This window comes from Myotis yumanensis, unplaced genomic scaffold (assembly GCF_028538775.1).
Source record: "Myotis yumanensis isolate MYYU_CA2020_CCGP unplaced genomic scaffold, mMyoYum1.0.hap1 SCAF_4, whole genome shotgun sequence".
Classification (NCBI taxonomy): domain Eukaryota; kingdom Metazoa; phylum Chordata; class Mammalia; order Chiroptera; family Vespertilionidae; genus Myotis; species Myotis yumanensis.
Genome location: NW_027223755.1, coordinates 1,430,738 through 1,447,378, shown reverse-complemented (window position 1 = coordinate 1,447,378; position 16,641 = coordinate 1,430,738). Strand labels below are relative to the sequence as shown.

At 58.5% G+C, this 16,641-nt stretch overlaps 1 protein-coding gene across 2 annotated transcripts in view; it reads right to left on the bottom strand.

The window, feature by feature from the left end:
• ARL15 (ARF like GTPase 15) overlaps positions 1 to 16,641 on the bottom strand; it is a 206,650-nt gene that overhangs the window by 147,547 nt on the left and 42,462 nt on the right. For both annotated transcript variants that reach the window (XM_070411750.1, XM_070411751.1), the window contains one exon: positions 1,299 to 1,443. In XM_070411750.1, the coding sequence (XP_070267851.1) occupies positions 1,299 to 1,443 (145 nt within the window). The remainder of the gene's footprint in view (positions 1 to 1,298; positions 1,444 to 16,641) is intronic.

Genomic DNA, 16,641 nt, shown 5'->3' with positions numbered 1-16,641 from the left:
GTCTGTGTTGTGTGTTTGTGTTGTGTGTGTGTGTTGTGTGTGTGTGTTGTGTGTTTGTGTTGTGTGTGTGTGTTGTGTGTGTGTGTTGTGTTTGTGTTGTGTGTGTTGTGTGTTTGTGTTGTGTGTTTGTGTTGTGTGTGTGTGTTGTGTGTTTGTGTTGTGTGTTTGTGTTGTGTGTGTGTTGTGTGTTTGTGTTGTGTGTGTGTGTTGTGTGTGTTGTGTTTGTGTTGTGTGTGTGTGCTGTGTGTGTGTGTTGTGTGTTTGTGTTGTGTGTTTGTGCTGTGTGTTTGTGTCGTGCGTTTGTGTTGTGTGTGTGCAGCGACTGCAGGTGGAGGGAAATCCGGTTCGCGGAATCAGATTCCTCACTCTCACCGCTTTCTCGCGCATTTCAGTGCCTCCTTCTCCCGACACCCCCCGCCCCCGCACACCTCCATCCTCCTGCACGCTGATGGGGCACCTCTCCCCACAGAAACAATGCCCTGAGCACCACCTTCTCTGCTGCTGTCTACCTTCTCGAAAGGGGAATCTAGGTGCGATGTTGGCCAAGGGGCCGGAGAGGGAGGACAGTCCCTGCCTCGTCCCCGGCGCTTGCTCACCACCCATCCTGGCTCAGGCTCCTTCCCACACTGACCCTCTCCTGACGCTTCTACCCTCCGTCACTCATGGCCACACCGTCCCCTCATGCAACAGCCTCTCGTCCCTCAGACTCTGTACGTTCACCTCTGGCCCTGAGCCTCCTGTTCGTATGGACGTGCCCAGCCCTCCAGCCTGCCCGGTTACACTCCCGTCCACCTCAGGCGCCAGCGTGGGTGCTGCCAAGGGCAGTGACGTGGCCCGTGTTGTTCACTGGCACATCCTCAGCGCCCGCACCAGGGGCGGCCACACAACAGGCATCTGATAAATGCAGAGAACGAACAGACAACCTCCCGCCTCGCCCGGCAACGCCTCGTCCGTCAGCTCCTCCCGTCAGCTCTGTGCTCCCCTCCCGCCCGGGTCCCCCCTGTCCTCTCTCCCTCACACTCCTCTTTCCCACTTCGGTCAGAGCGAGAGAGGAGGCATCTGGGAGGACGACAGCGCCAGGTCGGCCCTGGACACCTGGGCCGGGCCAGGTTCAGGGTCACCTTGCAGATGCTTCCCCGAGCGAGACCTCCTCGTGGCACTGGAATGACCACCGAGAGGGACAGCGGGCACAGTGCCAGGTCCCTACGCCCTCACATCTGCTCTGACCGCCAGAGGGAGCAGCTGAAAATAACACAGATAAACGGAACCACGTTGGGGGCGGGGGGGGCGGCACTCACCGGTGGTGGACACGACGTGCTCGGGGCTCTCGCTGCAGAGCCGGGACAGCAGGCTGGTCTTGCCGGAGCCCGTGAGGCCTATGCAGACGAGGTCATACTCGGGGCGCGCGGGCGGGGGTCCCTTGCAGCACAGCGCTCGGAAACACTGCGGAGGAAGCGGCAGCTCGTTAGGGGGCGCGGACAGGCCCCCGCAGCAGCAAGTGGCTCCAAGGGGCCATTCGATGACCTGCTACTGACGAGGAGAGGGGACTCCAGGGCGGAGACCCAGAGGACAGCACCCCGACCACAGACCCGTTTCCACGCCAGGAGCCACGCAGACGCGCCGTCCTGAGCGGCAGGTGCGCCGAGGGGCGCGGCACCGCCCCCGGGCTCCCCCAGGACCGCACCCTGCACCTGCCCGTGAGGACATCTGGCCGGGGAGACGCCAGGCCCCGCCTGGTCTCTGACCCCCAGTGTCTCCAGGTCCAACAGTGGCTGCGCCTGTTCTGCTTACAGGCGATGAAGCCCCACGATCCATGTGCATATATGTCTGCTGTGGGTGCAGGCATGCTGTGTGTGAGATGCGTGTGTGCGTGCATGATGATGTATGTGTGTATGCACAGGTGCATGACATATGTATTCCCCCAAAGAGCACCCCTTGCGGCGGGGACAGGGATTTCGTGCTCAGAAGCAGAGACAGGGCCGGGGTCCGCCGAGGGGCAGCCTCTGAGGCTGAAGGGGAGAGAGCGCGGAGCTGAGCCGCCAGGGCCCAGGTGACCCCGGCCTGCCCGTGGCCATCCTGGCCAGAGGCGCTCACGTCCTGGTCTTAGAGTTCAAGAGACTCGAACCCAAGACCCTCATCTATTCCTGGCGGCCCAGACTGTCCGGGCTTCTCACCCTGGAACTAGGCCTGGGGGGTGAGTTTGGGGTTTTGTGTGTTTTCTTTTTAAGTAAGAAGCTCAGAAAGGAAGCTCAGTAGGAAGTCACTGCCTTTGTTTTTGAGACGTGATTCTGCTCTCATCGTGCCTGAGTGGAACATCTAGTGTTTAAATTCCAACTTTTATAAGGACAGAATCCCCCAATAACACGGCAGGAAGCCCCCCAGGCATGGCCGACGGTTATGGGGGCCACGCTTCATCCGCATATTCACGAGCACACGGACCAGGCCCCACGGCTCCGTCTCAGCCGCGCACTGTGCTTTTCCAAGGAGCGAAGGGAGACGAATGGAGGTGAGAGCAAATGAGACATTAACACATTTCTTATTAAACCTCTTTCATGTTCACTATCTGAACAAGCTCCCCTAAGCAGAAAGCAGGGCATTAAAATGTCACCATGTTTCATACTCCTTAACCAGGCCTTTCCACGCTCCGCGCACTGAGAGTCCGGAACGAGGCCCTTTAAGAGCGGGGCCCAGGCAGACCTTGAGGAGGTGCAGGTGTCACCTGACCCCCAGGAGGGTCCCCCGGCAGGTTCCCTGCTCTTGGTGCCTTGGGCGCTGGGCGGGGAGCCTCGTATCAAACTAAACTGGCTCCTCTGGTCTCTCCCTGGAAACCCTACTGCCTGTTCGGGGAGACAGCAGAGCACCCTCTCACTTCAACTCCAGGCTCTGGAGAAACGGTGCTCGGTCTGCACGTCCATCAGCCCCAACTCCTGTAACTATGCGGCCGGCCTCGGCCACTCCCGCCTCCCGCCCCCTCCCGCCCCTCCCGCCCCTCCCACCGAGGGCCTCCGCTCAGCCACTGCCTCTGGGGGGACACTGTCTGTCGGCTACCCGTGGCCTCGGAGGGTCTCATCCGACTCCAACCACCTCCCAAATGCCAACATGACCTCCCCACTGCCCGTCCAGGCCCTCCCGTGACGGAGGGTCTGCCCGCGGCCGGCAGGGCGTCCGGGTAAGGCCGGCTCCTTATCTAGGCAGACACCCTCTATGGCTGGCCTTTCCCGGCATCTCTGGCTCCCTGGCTGGCCCAGGGATCACAGGAGATAACGCTGTCATCTGGGAAAGCACCGAAAACAGCCTCGGGCGCATAAAACGCAACTCGGGATAGTTGTGATGATTTTCCCGCCAGGCCCGGGGCCCCCGCCCCTCGCGTGTGCAGTCCCTGACCCAGTCCCTTCCTCGCGCCACAAGGTGCGTCCTCAAGGCCCGGGCTCTACCTGCTGACAGAGCTGACGAGGACGAATGTGTGCCAGGCTGCGCCCGGAGCCCGGAGCCCGAGCCCGCCTGGACGACACCCCAACTCGCCTCGCACATCCACGCACGTGCCAGACGGATCCCCACGGCAGAGCCTGTCCCCAGCGGCAAGGAGAGGCAGAGCGGGCAGCTGGGGCCGGAGCCACCGCTGTGCTGTGCGGGCAGCTGCTGGCCAGCCTGCTCCTCGCTCCCCGGCTGCGGCACCGTGAGGGGCCAGGTGAGGCGCATGAGAGACGCACCTGCCCCCAAGGCCAAGTGCAGAGCGAAGGCCAACGCAGACCCCTGGCTCTCCTCATCCTATCAGCTCCCAACACGGCTCAAAAAGGGCACATGGGTCCAACTTGTGCTGTAAATGCCTTTCCTGTGGCTTTATTTTATTCCCGGGACTCACACAGGCATCAGGGCTTAGACCAGTGATGGCGAACCTTTTGAGCTCGGCGTGTCAGCATTTTGAAAAACCCTAACTTAACTCTGGGGCCGTGTCACATATAGAAATTTTTTGATCTTTGCAACCATAGTAAAACAGATTTATATTTTTGATACTTATTTTATATATTTAAATGCCATTTAACAAGGAAAAATCAACCAAAACAATGAGTTCGCGTGTCGCCTCTGACAGGCGTGTCAGAGGTTCACCATCACTGCCCTCCTGCCTGGTGAGGCCTGGGCAAGCCTGAGCGCGGCGTCAGCTCCAGGAAGTGGCGTCCTGGGGTGATCACCATGTCACACACAAGCTTCCGCTGTGGCTCAGTCCGGCCGCCTGAGACTCTGGGAGATCCTCATCGTGGCGCGTCCACGTTTGTGGGCATGACCACCAACCACGACCACGCAACACACGAGGGGGCGTGCCCCAGAACTGGTCTGTGGGCCGCGAGTCAATAAGGAAATCTCCAGTGGCCCACAGCGAACTGCGGAAAAGAACAAGAGGGCTTTGGTTTTACTCGTCACGTTACCTTTATTCCATTTAGAGAGATTGATTTATTCCAAGACTATCGTCCTGCTTCGGGGGTACAGGGGGGTCTTTCTGCCGGGCAACGGGGGCCGTGACCGGCCACAGAGCTGCTGCTTCAACGCGCTCGCTCACCCTCCCTCTCCCCAGGGAGGTCGTGTGTGTTTAACATGACTGTTCTGTGGAATCGGAAATCTAGACTCGGCCCCAGCAACAGCGGGACGTGGAGTGGGAAAGGCTGTACTGCGAGGCAGGAGCCGCTTCCATTTTGAGAATCAAGTCAATGTCTGCGTTTGTCCAGAGCCCACCACACCGCGACGGGGGTTACTGAGACCATTACATGAGCCACAGTGAGGGTGACAAGGAAACCCCACAGACGGAAGCTCCCTTCACAGCCATGAGCACCGATGGCGGAGAGCAAGTCACAGGGGACGGCGATGGACGCCAGGCGCCATCCCCCTCGCCGGGCTCCCTCCCCCCCCACGGATTCCCACGGAGCCCTGCGGGCACCACCCCGGGTCCGGGAAAGGGACCGGAAAGGGACGCGCACACGCTGGCTGACCCCACCACCTGCAGAGGACGGTCCAGTCAGAAAAGCGAGAGAAGACTCTGAGCAAGGGACCGTTGTTTAGGTCCACCTTCTAAAACTGCACTAAAAGGAGAGCATTTTTATTTTATTTCATTTTATTTTCAGTTGGGATATTATTTTTATTTAAGTGGATGTTGTCTGGAATATTTGAAGATTCTTAGAAACAGATCTTTTTGTGTTTTTTTCTTACTAAAAGGATCTCCTTTCGTATGTTTTGAAAACTATTTTCATTTTTATTGAATGTACTAGAGGCCTGGTGCACAAATTCGTGCACAGGTAGGATCTGACCGGCCCACCCCAATGGGCGGGAGGGGCAGGGCTGATCGGGGACAGGGGGCCAGCCAGGGGAGGGGCCGTGGGCAGTTGGGTGGCCAGCCCCGCCCCCTGGTGGAACTCCCGGTTAAGGAGACAATTTGCATATTAGCCTTTTATTAAATAGGATTCAGGTGACACTGGCTAACGAGATGACATAGGTTCAAGCGTGTGATTCTGTAACACATCATCTGCATGTGGTGCCGTGTGTTCACCACCCAAGTCTCCCTCCATCCCCATCTACCCCCCTTCACCCTCCCCTGCCCCTGATTTCTATTCTTTGAGGAAAAAACGACCATGACATTAGAACCCGACAGCAGCGCCGAGTGGCCGCTGGTCAGCAGACCAAAGCTGAGCCGAGCACCGGGAGGGAGGGAGGCAGCGCCCACAGGCCCCGAGAAGCTCCGGAGGCGGCGGCGGCCGAGGTCCCTTCCAAAGGGGGTGAAGCTGGGGCGAAACCCAGGAGGATCGGTTCAGAGCCCCTGAGAGGACGACTTGGGGTCTGAGCCCCTCCCTCCCTTCACCACCCCGTCCAGCTGCCGTCCCTGGTGGAGGCCATCCCTTCTCCCTGGACGGGCAGGCACCGCACTGCACTGCGGTCGCCGGGCACACGTTCTGGGCCCCCCCCCCCCCCCCCCCCGCCATGTGTGGGAAGAGGAGCTAATATACACTGCAGCGCAGTGACACCGAGAGCCGGTCCCGCTCCCCCGGGGTCCCCCCGCAGAGGGTTGGGCTCACACTCCCACGGGCGGCCGCAGAGGTGTCACCGTGGGAGCCCCTGACGAGCCGAGAGAAAACCTAAAGCTGCCATGGGCTCTCCAAGGAACAGCCCAACGCCGCGGGGAGAGCCTGCAGGCACGGCCCCCCCCCCCCCCCCCCCCCCGCACACAGCGAGCGAGCGCGGAACCCCTCCACGCTGCTGTCGGGCGCGAGGAGGCAGACGGGGCGGCCGGCACCAGAGGAAGAGGCCAGTCGACGGCCCAGCAGAACAGCAGCCGGGACCACGGCCTGCAGGGGGAACCTACGTCAGGCGTTACTGGTGTGGCAGAGCCCACCCTCATGACAAGAAGAACAACAGCTACAACACAAAGACCGCTCTTGAGATGGAGCAGGAAGCAAGTAGGCAGAATTTTAAGACTCAATAAAAGACTAGGAAGGTACATTTAAGAACATCTCCCAGAAAACAGGACCAAGGGGCAAAGAGACGGGAAGTGACAAAAACCGGAGGCTCACTCCAGGGCAGCCAACTGCGAGGAGAGACAAACGCAGGCGAGCGTCACAGAACTGAGGGATCTGAGCTTTCAAGCTGAAAGGGTCCAGCACCGTGGGCGGCAAACTGCGGCTCTCGAGCCACATGCGGCTCTTTGGCCCCTTGAGTGTGGCTCTTCCACAAAATACCACGTGCGGGCGCATGTACAGTGCGATTGAAACTTCATGGCCCGTGCGCAGAAGTCGGTTTTCGGCCTGGGCGAGTCTATTTTGAAGAAGTGGTGTTGATACTTGACTCTGTGGACTAATGAGTTTGCCGACCACTGGTCTAGCACATTTAGCTACAAAAATAGTCGCACAGCAAGGGAGCTGTGACATTTCAAAGACTGGAGGTTCCAAACAGGATTAAACACAAACAGCAAAACATCATCGCCGCCAAGAAAAGCCCTGATACGAGCTCAGGGCCAACGCAGAACTGCTTCTCCGGAGGGCACGGCCCAGAGCCGAAAGCAGACGCAGCAGCCCTCACAGGACGGGAAACCCAATCACTTCCACCCAGAGCTCCACACCGGCCGGACCATCCACCCTCGGCGGAGAAGCAACGTGTCAAACGCTGCCCGCTGCCCTCGCTGCCCCGGGGCTGCCCCCGGGTGCCCCCTGGCCCTGGCGTAGGGAAGACAGGGAAGGCAGGGCCGAAGGGTCCCGCAGGAGGCGAGGGAAGGGGTCCCCACAGGAGAGGGGGTCCCCCAGGAGGAGAGGGGGGTCCCCCAGGAGGAGAGGGGCTCTGGCTGATAACTCCGGGGCTTCGGGGCCACAGCCGGGCAGCGGCCAGTGCAGACTGAGCAGATGGGAAACTGGGAGAAACATCCCCGGGAAGATGAGGAGCTGGACTGTATACAACCCACGCCCACCACTGGGGGAGCCAGTGGGACATGAACTGATGAGAATCGCAAACAGGACCATAACCGCAGGGAACAGGCCGAGTGGGAGGAGGGCAGGCACAGCGGTGCGGACACGGCCGCTGTGGGCAGCGCGGATAAAGGCCGCTGTGAGCGCGGAGCTCCCCAATCATGGAATCCATCCCACGGTCGGGCTGGGGGCGCTCGGAGGAGGCGATAGGGGCAGTTACGGGAAAGGGTCAGAGAGACGGTAACAGATATTGGGCAATACCAACACGGGAACATCAACAGGCGACCACAGAGGCACGTTACTTAGGCTGATGGAGGTGTTTCCCCCGAAACAGCTGCAGGCGGAGAAACCTAGAGAGAAGCTGGGGGGCTGGAAGGGAGGTGAAGAAGTCGCCGCCAGTTTTCATAATGTGCTTATACGTCATTTTACCCTTTGGGGGGACACTCTTAAACGTACTGGGGTGACACAGGTAGAGGCACACAGGTTCCGGCGCACATTTCTGTGATACGTCATCTGTAAACGGCACTGTGAGCTGCTCTCCCCCCACGTCACATCGTCCGCCGCCTTGTATTTGACCCCGATACCCGTTACTATCCCACCCCCGCAACCACCGCTGCTGTCCGTGTCCGTGATTGTGTGCAGTCCGTGTCGATGTTGGACCCCACATCTGAGTGAAGTCAGAGGCTTCCTGGCTTTTTCTGACTCAGTCTGCTCAGCGGGACACTGTCGGGATCTACCCCCACGACCACAACGGCAGCATCTCACCTTCCCCACGGCCGAGTCGCTGCCGCTGTGCGCGCACCACAACTTTTATCCAGTCGTCTACGGAGGCACTCGGTGGTTTCCTGTCTTGGTTACCATGAACATAGGGGCGCACAAACCTTTGCGAATCAATGTTTTCAAATTTGGGGGACAGATACAGAGAAGGGTTTGCCGGGTCATAGAGTAACTTTATTTTTTAGGAGCCTCCATACTGTTTTCCATAGTGGCTGTACCATGACTTAACCCTTTAAAAAATATGTTCACGTGAACCCTCCTAAATATAAAAAATAAATGATAAGAAAAAGCAAGATATGGGGTAGAATTCAATATTCACATCTGCATCCCTTGTAACATTTTCACAGAATTATGTATGCATGCCTGTGTTTTATAGCATCGGTCGTAGTGCCATAGTATTTCTTTAAAAGAACAATTTCGAAGTTTTCTTCGGTTGAAAGCACTTTTACTGGAGAGAATTGTTCACCTCTGGTCACGTGTCAGCACCTGACCGGCCGGACCTGCCGTGCGAAAGGCTCATCTGTGAGGTCGGTGGCCGTCAACATCCTTCAGCCCCTTAAACGGCCGCCTTTCCTCCTTCCCGTCTGTGGCGGTGGTTTTAATTTTTTTGTTGTTGTTAATCTTCCCCAGAGGATATTTTTCCCCCATTGATTTTTAGAGAGTGGGATGGGCGGGGGGGAGGGGGGGAGCATCGATGTGAGAGAAGCACATCAATCCGTTGCCTCCTGCACATGCCTCAACCCGAGCTGGGGTCAGGCCGGCAACCCAGGTACATGCCTCTGACCGGGAATCGAACTCGGACCCGTTGGCCTTCGGGCCGACACGCTAACCACTGAGAAACTGGCCAGGGTTTCTTTCCATCTTTTATTTATTCATAACCTGCCTTTTCCCTCAAAGAAGTGAAGCAGCTCTCCTTCTCTTACACTACAATCTGCTCTGAGAAACGGAAAGACAGGGTGAGCGAGCGCGTTAGAGGACGCTAATCGGAACACACTTTCCAGAACAGCTGAGGGGGTTCTTTGAAAGGAAAGAAAGGGAGTAAAAACAAGATGATTTGCTCTTGGCGTCTCAACGTTCAGCTTGAGCACAAGAACCACATTTCACTCCTTTACTCCCGGCTGCGCACCAAGGAGCCGGGAGGGGAGCAGGGCCGGCCGGTTCGGGAAATGAGCTTCCCCCGCTACCGGGGCTCCTGGAGGGCACCCACCGCCGAACCGGAGCCGGCTGCGGGCACGGGCCCTGTGGTCCTCAAACCCCCGTCAGGGGACCCTGTCTCCCGTGAACGACAATGTCTTGGGCGAGGCGAGCCCAGAACGGAGCCCCAGGGCCGGGCGCCGCATGGAGTCGCTGTGTCCCCGTGCAGGGCCCGGGCTGGGCGCCCCGATCAGACCCGCCTCCCTGCGGCTGAGGGGCCCCGATCAGACCCGCCTCCCTGCGGCCGAGGGGCCCTGGCTGCTCAGGACACAGTGAAGGGTGCAGGTCGCACTGGACGTTACTGCTGTGTTTCCTGGCGGCGTCCTCTGCTCACAGGAAATGAAATGCTCTCCCAGCTCACGGTCACACGGAGCCTGAGGACGAGAAAGCGGCACGAGGGGAAATGACCAAATCGGTGTCCACCTGCAGCTCCTGGAAAGCAGGGCTTTCACGGGAGTCGGGAGTCGGGAAGGCGGAGCCAGAGCACCCTCTCCGCCTCGGTTTCCCCCGCTGGAAAGTGAGGCTGCCCAATGAGACGCTTGGTGAGGCCTCACGGCTCAAGCTCCGACTTCCTGCGCGTCCTCTCGATCCGCCGTCGGATGGAGCGGCGCCCACAGAGCGGGGTGCGGGGTGTCACCCACACCAGGGGCACCGGCTCCCCGCAGAGTCCTAAACTGGGGCAGAGTGCGTTGCTAAGACACCGACGCCATCCCACCCGCCCCATCGCTACGAGAGCACACGTGTGAGGAGGGTAGTTAACTTTTTAAAACACTATAAACGTGTCTTGTAAAAATTATACTGTTTCTTACAACGAACTGAAAATAGTTCTCAAGTCAAAATGGTAAGCGTTGTAGCCGGACGACTGACACGGGGTGCTCCCCGCCGCCCCCCGAGATCCCGAGGCCACTGGGAAGGCGAGGAGGCCGGACACACTGCTGAGCGAGAACGTGCCCGTCCTGGGGCATCTGCTGGTTCTATGCCCACATCCCGAGCGCGTCAAGTTCTCGTCCACAAGCTGGTCAGCGTCCATGTAAGAGAGACACCCTCCCCCCCCACGTGAATGCTCTGACGTCACAGAAATTCGTGCAGAAAACTTAGTTTAATCTAGCGCAGTCCAGTCGATACTCAGACTCCAACAAGGGCAAAGCTGAAAATCCACTGCTTTATTGTATTGTAAAGAAGGTAATTTGTTGATATTTAATTTAATTAGCTGAGCACAAATCACATCATTTTTTGTTATGACTGGTAAAATACACCTGTCTCTCAATGTGAACACGCGCGAGGGTGGGCAGACGTGGGCTCACAGTTGAGTGCAGGGAACAGTTCGTTCTCGCGTTATTATTTAGTGGTTGTCGCATTATTTTCCATACAGCCACCCCTGCGTATGAGCGAGGGGCCTTTAAAAGGGCCCCAGCCCGGCCGGCGTGGCTCAGTGGTTGAGCGTCCACCTATGAACCAGGTCAGGGTTCGGTTCCGGTCAGGGCACAGGCCCGGGTTGTGGGCTCCATCCCCAGTGTGGGGCGTGCAGGAGGCAGCCGATCCATGATTCTCTCTCATCCTTGATGTTTCTCTCTCTCCCTCTCCCTTCCTCTCTGAATTCAAAAAAAATATTAAAAAATAATAAAAATCAAAATAAAAGGGGCCCAAAGAAGAGGCTATTCAAGGATTGCTGTTCTGGCCAGAGCACAAGTGGGTAGAGGCGGCAGGGAGGGGAAGGGGTAGGAGGGAGGGGGCGGGGACGGTGAGGAGGGGGAGGGGCGGCAGCAAGGGCAGCAGGCGGAGATGCAGGGGCTGTGGGGTGGCAGGAGGCCCTAGGTCCAGTGTGCCTGTCATAGAGGCCACTCAGTGACAGCCACCCCTGCGTGTGCCCACCCCTGGGTCTGCCCACCCCTGGGTCTGCCCGTCCCTGGTGCGGCCACCGGAGCAGGAAGATGGCCTGCGAGGGACTGTCCTGCAGGACTTTGCCTGCAATAGACCAGGAGAGCTCTCCATGCTGACACACCAAGGGGGGCGCAGGGAGTCCCCACACGGCCCTCCCCTCTGCTGCCTCCTTGGCCGCAGGGCGCCTGGGCCCGCCAGCTGGTCACTTCCCGCCCTCACCAGGGAGCAACTTCACAGGCACCTCACGGCCCTGCACCTCACCGTCCTGCGTGGGCGCCCCCCCGCCAGGGTGCCCCCCCACACACAGGGCTCCGCAGGGAACAGGGAAAGGCCTGCTAGACCCATCAGGCCAAGGACGCCCTAACTGCAGCGACTGGGAATGCTGGGCTGGGGTCGGCTTGTTTATTCTGTGCCCTCCAGCCCCCTCCTGCGCCCCCCTCCATGCGGGCAGGCGGACCTGGCCGCAGAGGAGCTGACCCCGCGGGGCAGGAGGCGGATCAAAGGCGAGGCCGGCGGGGAACACAGCCCCGGGCGCAGCCACCCGCTGGCAGAGGTCACCCAGCCGGACAGATCGCATCACCCCGGGGCGACATGAAAGGCGGAGGCAGCGCCCACCGCGTGGCTCTCCTCATGGGCAAGGGGAGCCGCCGCCCTGCCTCGGGCTGCGCTGCTGGGCGGGAGCCTCCCTGATCAATAAGCTCCCGGCCGCCCTCCGATGCCTTTCATTCCCCTTTTCATTCAGAAACGGCCCATTCAGCCCGGCCGCCGTCTTAGCTCCTTTTCTGGCGGCGCACGCGGAGGAGGTGCGGGAGGACAGGCCCAGCGTAAATCTCCCGCCGGCGGGCCATTACCATAAACCTGACAAACGCTAATTTGATGGGTGGCGGTATCTGTCTGACGCGCGCAGTCTAGACAGGCTATTGAGCCGGGCGGCTGTCTGCTGGGCCGGGCGGCCATCTGGATGCGGCGGGAGCGGATCAAAGCGCATGCTAATGCGCCCCAGTCACACACCCAGGCCGTGCGGGAGGGGAGGGGAGGGGGCAGGGGAGCTGCTCAGGCGCTGGGCTGGCAGGGGCAGGAGGCCCCGGGTGCTGGGAAGGCTCCTGCCACACTAGGCTGGGTGCCCGTGGGGTGACCTTGGTCATTACCTGTCCCAGCCGGGCAGGGGCGGGGCGGGGCGGGGCGCCCAGGGGCGCAGGAGGCCACAGGGAAGGAGGCCCCAGGTGCAGCCCCCGCAAGCAGAGAGGTGGCCCTGGCACTAGACATGGAGCCCCTTCCTCACTCCCGGCGCGGCGCGGGGCTCCCATCCGGAGGGGCCCCTAACCTATAAGTGCATCAAGCAGCAGAGCAGCTGGCGGGCGCAGAAAAGAAACAAGGCCCCTCTCTGCCCCGTCCCGGGCGGAGAGACGGGAAGGAGCGCCCCTGTGCGAGTCCAGGGAGAACCCTGACTCCTCAGGACGCAGCAGCCCAGGAACAGGGTCCCGGGAAGTCACGCTGACGGCGAGTTTGCCGTCAACACGCTGCTCCTTCAAGCCCCGAAGCTGCCCGCCGCCTGGCTCAGGGTTGAGCATCAGTCTGTGAACCAGGAGGTCACGGTTTGGCTCCGGGTCAGGGCACAGGCCCGGGTGTGGACTCGATTCCCAGTGCGGGGCGTGCAGGAGCAGCCCATGGGTGACTCTCTCACCACTGATGTTTCTCTCTCTCTCTCCCTCTCCCTTCCCCTCTGAAACCAATAAAAATATTTTAAAAACCCAAACCCAGAAGCTACGCCTGTGAAACGTTATCAGCAGTGACGGCAAACCCCCTGGGGCTGCGCTCAGCCCACACCCCGGAGCCCAGGTCCCGGGAGACAGGTCCTTCCCCAAGGGCCTCCCCACACCGGTGCGCGCTCCTGCGAGAAACCGGGATTTATTGGCTTCTCAGCTGGTCTCCGATGGGAGGACATCCTAGAACCAGCTGATGAACTCGTCATTATACACTCACCTGTCTGCTGAGACGCGAAATACGTTCTGTCGCAGCTGTGTCACAAATTCCCACCGCCACAGCTCATCTTACAGGGTTGTAACAGCCGTTTCTACATGTGTGTGTCTGCGAATGTGCACACACACACACACTCACACACACTCACACACACACACACACACTCACACACACACTCACGCACACACAGTCACACACACACACACACACTCACACACACTCTCTCACACACACACACACACACTCACACACACACTCACACACACACTCTCTCACACACACACTCTCTCACACACACTCACACACACTCACACACACTCACTCACACACTCACACTCTCTCACACACACACTCACACACACTCACACACACACACTCACACACACTCACACATACACTCACTCACACACTCACACTCTCACACACACACTCACACACACACACACACTCACACACACACTCTCTCACACACACACTCACACACACACACACTCACACACACTCACACATATACTCACACACTCACACTCTCTCACACACACACTCACACACACTCACACACACTCACACACACACTCACACACACTCACACACACTCACACACACACTCACACACACTCACACACTCACTCACACACTCACACTCTCTCACACACACACACTCACACACACACTCACACACTGACACATCAATGGACCTTTAACGTGCACTCAACACGGGGTCAACGCGGTCACAAAGCCTGTCGAGAGCCCCACGCTCTCCCTGGTGCTCCAGCGGCCACGGGCTGGGCGTCTGCCGTGAACCCCAAGTCCCTGCGGTCCGGGGGCTGCTGGTGGGTCCCCACAGCTGAGCATAAAACAGCTGGAACAGAGCCTTCTACCCAGATGGAGTCTCTCTCTCTCTCCACTCTACCTGCTACTGCTTTAAAAGTGAGAGAGAATAAAACATTATCGTCCAGTTTTTCGAGTGCCTTGAAGTTAAAAAACAAAAAAAGAGATTAACTGTAAATTCAACCACTTTACAACTCCAGATACAATTGCCATTTAAAAATGAGAGAATGGGCCCTAACCGGTTTGGCTCAGTGGATAGAGCGTCGGCCTGCGGACTCAAGGGTCCCAGGTTCGATTCCGGTCAAGGGCATGTACCTTGGTTGCGGGCACATCCCCAGTAGGGGGTGTGCAGGAGGCAACTGGTCGATGTTTCTCTCTATCCCTCTCCCTTCCTCTCTGTAAAAAATCAATAAAAATGAGAGAATGTGCCCGGCTGGCGTGGCTCCGTGGTTGAGCATCGACCTCTGCAGCAGGAGGTCACAGTTCAATTCCCAGTCGGGTCACATGCCCAGGTTAGCGGGCCGTGCAGGAGGCAGCTGACCTATGATGCTCTCTCATCACTGATGTTTCTATCTCTCTCCCTCTCCCTTCTCCTCTGAAATCAATAAAAATATATATTATATATCTTTAAAAATGAGAAAATGTAAGGCAAAAAGTTAACGTCATTGTTTTCTTAAAATTCAGTTCAATTTGAAGACTTCTCCAGAACTAGTTCACGAAAGAAAATATATTTTTCTTCTCAAATGGAATATTAGTGACATAGTGCTTGTCTCTTTTAAAAAGGAAAAAATTACTAATTTCGCCCTCTCAAAGTATAACAAACCTTCCCTAGAAATATCTTAAAATAAGGAAAGTCCAGGAACGATGTGAACTGCCCATCGACGGCACAGGCCTCCGCGCTGAATGGTGAGCGCACGCCGTCACTTGGGGTGAGTGTAAGCCGAGCCCGGATCGCAGCCCGACCCCGACCCGGCTGCAGGGAGCAGGAGCACAGCCCGCCCTTCCGGGCCGCACGTTCGTGTCGGGGAAACGGCAGAAAACCTAACGTGAGCAGGACTGATCCTTCCCACAGCCAGCCTCATCCCGGGCTCCCAAAGCAATCACAGCTGTGAGGCCATCCGCTGTCCGGGTCCACAGAGTGAGGCAGCACACGCCGCGGACCTTAGCAAGACCGAGACGGGCTTCAGCGCCAGGCACACGCTGGGCCCACAGGAATCAAAAGGAAAACGCACACCAGTGGGCTCGGGTGGTCCGCCCTGACACCCACTCTTACCCCGACTAAATAAAGGGGGCGGAGGGGGGGGGGGGGCCACTGAGACAAATGAGAGAAACATGGCTGTCCTTGCTAGCCGTCTCGTACATTTACATGAACTGCTTCTACAAACAGGATGAAAAGCCCGCAGGCCACTCCCGGGCTGCACCCACTAACCTACCCCTGAAAGCCGTGTCGAGCAGCCATGGCTTTCTCTCAGGCTGTGGTATAATTCCGGAAGTTTAAGGGGGGGACCCCCAAACATTGCCTAATGCAGCTAATCAAGCATTTTCACAATGAGGCTGGGGATGGGAGGGGGGGAGGCAGCCTTTGAAGGGATGCAGGATGCTGCAGTGGAACTGTACTGCCATCTACTGGCAGCTGCGGGGCAGTGCCCGCAATGTCCCCGGCAGCTGCCTTCCCTAGAGCTGACCACTGCCCAGGGGGCCGCCAAGAAGTCAGAAAAGCCAGATCATCCAGTTTTTCCCTGAGCCTTTAAAAAGGCAGGATCTGGCCCTGGCCGGTGTGGCTCCGTGGGTAGAGTGACGACCGCAGACCAAAGGGTCCCGGGTTCGATTCCGGTCAGGGGGACATGCCTAGGTTGCAGGATCCTCCCGGGCCCCAGCCCTGGTCAGGGCGTGTGCAGGAGGCAACCAATCGATGTGTTTCTCTCCCATCGATGTTTCTCTCTGTCTCTCCCTCTCTTCCACTCTTTCTAAAAATCAATGTTAAAATATCCTCGGGTGAGGATTTACAAAATAAATAAAAAGTCCCTTCTCTTTTTCCTTTCAATGTGTAAAGAGGAGTGAATTGTTTGTGTGTTTGGCTTTTTGACGTTTTAAAACACACTGACCAGAGAACGAGCGAGTAACTAACCCGCAGTGAGCAAGGAGGCGGCCGTGCCCGTGTCTGGGGAAGGCCCGCGCTCCCTTCCTCCCGCCACCAGGCAGCACCGCCTCTCGCGTCCCCCACGCAGAGGGAGGACTGGGCGCTGCTGCAGAAGCGGTCACACGCGGCGTCCGTCCCCGGCCATCAGAAAACCACCGGATCCCGAGGAACCACTTCGTCTGAGGTCCCCTGGGCCCCGGCTGGTTGGGGACCCCTCCTGTGGCATAGAACCCCGCAGGGAGGCAGCGCGGCTCCTGGATACGCCTGGATGCGCCTGAACCGCCTCAACGCCCCCGCCTCTCGGACAGGACTCCACGGCAGCCCCGGTAGAAGGAAGGGCCTTCCCACACCCTCCCACGCCAAGAGCACCACCGGCGCTCACACAAGTGCCACTGGCGG